Consider the following 4740-nt stretch of genomic DNA (forward strand, 5'->3'; position numbering starts at 1 on the left):
ATTGAAGAGTAATCTAAATATAAATATTAAATTAAAAAAAACTATATTAAAAAGAGAAGTCATTGAACAGTAATCTAAATATAAATATTAAATTAAAAAAAAGTGAATGAACACTAATAAAAATAGAAATGAATCAATAGTATCGAGTACTAGTACCGGTATCAAATTTATCAAACTGAGTGTATTTCGATATCCGTTCGGCACCGGTATTCATCGGGTTTTACCCTCAAATACCGGTGTCGTACTAGTACCGACCGCATCAAGCCGTACCGTACCAGGTATATTTGGTACCGGTACCCACTTTTGGGGATTTCAGTAACGGTAGTTTTAGTACCGGTTGGTACCGAACTCATCAATTCCTGTAACAACGTAGCAATGCAAGTAATTGCACAGTTTAGATTACTTTTCATACATACAATAAGTAAACTGTATTTCGTTTGAATGAGGTTTTATATACACAACAACTTATTTTGCTTTATTTGTTTTTTGTCTTTTTACGTAATAAATGAATTGTAGCATGTAAAATTAACTTGGATATTTAGATTATTGATGAGCAAATTGTATCAAATCCTATAATCAAACCGGTATCGTATCGGTACCAAATTTACTATACCAAATCATTTTCGGTACCAATTGGGTACCCACCTTTTGGTGTTTTCGGAATCGTTACTTTCGGTTCGACATAGGCCTAGCACCATACCTATATTTATTGATTTTTACCTTCAAATACCATACTATATTGTACCAAGCGTTTTCGGTGCCGGTACCTAATTTCGATTATTTTCCGGATCGGTACTTGCGGTGCCATTACCGGTACCGAGCTCATCCATATTTTAACGTGTTAGCACCGTAATAACTGAATTGAAAACAACTGAATTTCCAACGTGTAGGACGTGTGGGTCTTATTAATATATTAGGTTATTTAAAGTTGTTTTTTAGGACGGATTGACTATCCTTTTCACGATATTTTTATTTATGTTTTGATATTCGGTATCTGCTTGCCGTTACTGACACGCGTTTTGCAGTTATTGGGTTCCCGCCGAAACGCACGGGCGGAAATTTAACTAGTTTACTGAATATTTTATTAATGTTACAAAAGATAAAATGGTATTGATAAGTTGTTTAGGCATATCACAAATACATTATAGATTTTCTTAAATGTTTTAAAATTGAAGTTAAATTAGATGGTTGGCTACAAAAGTTTTTTTATGTTGTAGTATAGATTTAGATATAGATAGTATAGATATAGATTTGTACAAAAAAGTTATTACTTAAATAAAATTGTCAACGTAAATTAGTAAATTAGTAACGTTTTTTAGGTAATCATAAGAGCGTTCACAATAGCTTATTTATTTCATTCCCCATCCCAAAGATATTGTGAAATAATAGAGTTTTCATTCATTTAACATCTATATTAAGTTCTTTATTTTACTTTTTATCTCAAAAGTACAAAGTAGAGACTAAATTCAATTTCTATATTTGATATATTACTATTTATCTGTAAATTAAATGTTGTGAGTGTATAAAACCAATAATAAAATAATTGTTTGTTAATAAGATGAAGGTAAAAATAATAAATGAGATGTGAGATGTGAGAAATTTTTATAAGGAATAAATTTTTAAGACTAGAGGGTATGGGGGACGGCAAGGGCACGGCAAGGCCTGGTGCCGCCCTGGAACACCGCCCCCCTTAGACCCGGCTCGTCCCCTCCGTCCTCCCCACGACGTGCTCGACGGTCCTCAAATAAAAAAACTAGCCGTTATTAAACGACTATATTAATTAAAAAAAAACATTTTTCAATTTAAATAAATATCCCTTAACCAACCTAACTTTTTTTCGACTCCCGCTTACACTCCGACTATCGATCCTTCATAGGTGTCTTCGCAATTTACGTTTTCGGGTTTCCAACAATCACCCAACGCCTTCAAACAAATGTCTCAAGTTCCAACAAATGCAACGTTACTAAGCACTCCAACAAATGATGCAACGCAACTCGTTTGAATCTCTAGCGCAATTCCAATCGCAACCGCCAACTTCCCAACCGCAACCCCCGGTTCAACTTGACGATGATGAAGAAGTCGTCCCCGAATCGCCACCTCAAGATCTCAAGCGCAAAAAAAAAAAAAAACAAGGGGAAGGGGAAGGTTAAGAAAAAATGGACGTCGTAGGTTGTTTATTTTTTTAATCGTATCGTTATTTTTTTTCGCTTTTATGTTTTCCGTTTCTAGGATTAGTAATTTTAATTTTTAGGAAATGTAATTTTTTTTATGTTATGAAATGAATTTAATTATGTTGTTTTATGTTTTAATTTTATTTAATTTTTATGAAGTTTTTATCAAGTTAACAAAAAAAAAGTTAGAAATTTATAAAATAATTAGGTGGGGTAGGCCCATCCTCCACCCCTATCAAAATACGAGGCCCATCCTCATGGGGATGGGGCTCTTCATACCCTCTAGTCTAAGAAAAATGTTAGTTAATAACTGAAAGTAATATAAAGGTGCTAAAGTGAATGCTATAGCCTATAAGTATTGAAAGTAACACAGAGGTGCTAAAGTGGATGCTATGAGTACATGTATTAGGGTGTACGGTGTGGAGTCGGTAAAGGGTACGACAAACATGGTTGTCGCGCGGCAAACACCGCCGCCACTTGCCGGCGCGGTTTGATGAATGGATCGGGGAGACAATGCCGCTCGGGAAAGGAACAATTTTTGAACGTTGGGGGCGAGTTCAACGGTAATATTACCGTTTAAAATAAAAAAAATTATTTTTTCTTTAAAAAATTAAATTATAAATACCAAACCAAACCATAACCAAATACCTTCAAAGTTATATCCAACCAAACCATAAAATACCACCAATTCTTCCCAAACATTTAGAAAACAAAATGGCGGATGAACTCCCGTTATGGTTCCCACCCATGAGTAGCGACGATTCATCCGATAGTAGCATTTTTTTTTTTCAAAATATCATCGAATAAGCCGAACTTCAAGACACGGGCACATCTAACCGAAGGAGATATATTGAACGTCAACGTGAGGATGGGCATGAGACACTCATGGCGGATTATTTTGTCGAAGACCCGAAGTACAACGAAGATATCTTTCGACATAGGTTCTGTATGTCGAAACGTTTGTTTCTAAAAATTGTGGCCGACGTGGAAGAGAACGACCCGTGGTTTGAAGAGGCCCCCGATGCGCGAGGTAGGAAGGGGTTTACGCCGTTGCAAAAGGTGACATCGGCTATTAAACAGCTCGCAACTGGTAACACTCTAGACGAGAACGACGAGTACTTGCATATGGCCGAAAGACCTTCCCGCGAGTGCCTAGAATATTTTTGCGACACGGTTTGCAAAATATACGGTCCCGAGTTCTTACGTAGACCGACAAGCCACGACATGGCACTTTTATACCAAGCTCATGAGGAAAAACATCACCTTCCAGGTATGTTCGGTAGCCTTGATTGCACCCATTTCGTTTGACGATTTTGTCCGACAGAGTATCGAGGCCAATATATGCGAGGAGATCACCGATACCCGACTGCTATGCTCGAAGCGGTTGCTTCTCAAGACTTATGGTTTTGGCATGCTTTTGCCGGTCCACCGGGTTCTCAAAACGATATCAATGTGCTACAACAATCTCCGTTATTTTTAACGTAACGAAATGGAACCGCGCCAAAATGTCCATTTTACGTTAACAACCATTTATACAAACGTGGTTATTTGCTCGTGGATGGAATCTACCCTTCGTGGTCCGTGTTTGTGAAGTCGATTCCTTACCCTCACGAAGTAGACCAAAAGAAATTCAAGAGGCAACATGAGGCGGCAAGAAAAGACGTCGAACGGGCTTTTGGTATTTTGAAGGCGAAATGGGGTGTATTGAGTCGACCGATGCGAGCAAGATCCGTTAAAAAAATTAGGAGTGTTATGTACACGTGTATTATTTTACACAACATGATTTTGAAAGATGAAGGAAAGGCGATAGCACCGGTGCACATTCGTGATCCTCCAGTCGAGCCTGCTCTAGACGATACGGTGTTGGGCGAGTTGATAGATGAAGACACGCATTGGAGACTAAAACACGATCTCATAGATCATCTCGCAAGTCAAGATTTACCCCACCTTTTGATCGATTCCGTCGAAGACTAGTTTAATTTATTTTAAGTTAATGTAATTTTATTGTTTTTTAATTTAATGTAATTTTAATGTTTTTAATTTAATTATGTAAGTTTATTGTTTTTTAATTAATGTATTTATTCTACATTTATTAACTTAAATATTAAATATATTAGTTTACAAAAAAAATTAAATAAAAAAAAGTTTACCACTTCAGCAAGTGTTTAAACCATTGCCAACACTTTTCAGCAAAGTTTAAACACTTTTGACTGATTGACATAGCGCACTCTGATCGGTTGTTTTTTTTTTTTTTTGCACCACTCTAAGGTGTTTAACCACTCGTTACATCCTTACGAACTGATAGCGGTTTTTTATGTAATCACAGCCATATCATAAGTCCAGCCGTTCAAAAAAAAAAAAAAAGAAAAGTATTTGACACGATATAAGAAAAGTAAAGGGACCAAATGCGCATTCCTTCTAGAATTAAGGTAAATAATATAAATTAAATTCCAACTAACAAAACAGTAATTTATTAGCGCATACACAACTTTAAACCTCATTCCTATCATTTATTGGAGCTAATTTTTTTTTTTTGAACGGCCAACAAACTCAATCCCGAGTACTTTCG

General features: G+C 36.1%; 1 protein-coding gene across 1 annotated transcript; it reads left to right on the forward strand.

Moving 5' to 3' along the window:
* The first annotated feature begins 3056 nt into the window (after window positions 1-3056).
* On the forward strand, window positions 3057-4145 carry LOC110943396. Its single transcript, XM_022185147.2, has 3 exons — window positions 3057-3441; window positions 3496-3623; window positions 3765-4145. Exons 1-3 carry the CDS (start codon window positions 3057-3059, stop codon window positions 4143-4145), a joined length of 894 nt encoding a protein of 297 aa, XP_022040839.2.
* Window positions 4146-4740: the final 595 nt, after the last annotated feature.

Source organism: Helianthus annuus, chromosome 5 (assembly GCF_002127325.2).
Source record: "Helianthus annuus cultivar XRQ/B chromosome 5, HanXRQr2.0-SUNRISE, whole genome shotgun sequence".
In the NCBI taxonomy this organism is placed as follows: domain Eukaryota; kingdom Viridiplantae; phylum Streptophyta; class Magnoliopsida; order Asterales; family Asteraceae; genus Helianthus; species Helianthus annuus.

Bases quoted from the DNA above. Each gene is read 5' to 3' on its own strand.
- LOC110943396 (XM_022185147.2), top strand. From the start codon at position 3,057: ATGGCGGATTATTTTGTCGAAGACCCGAAGTACAACGAAGATATCTTT. The intron at 3,442-3,495 runs GTATGTTCGGTA...TTTGTCCGACAG, and splicing joins GGAAAAACATCACCTTCCAG to AGTATCGAGGCCAATATATG. The intron at 3,624-3,764 runs GTGCTACAACAA...GTGTTTGTGAAG, and splicing joins GTTCTCAAAACGATATCAAT to TCGATTCCTTACCCTCACGA.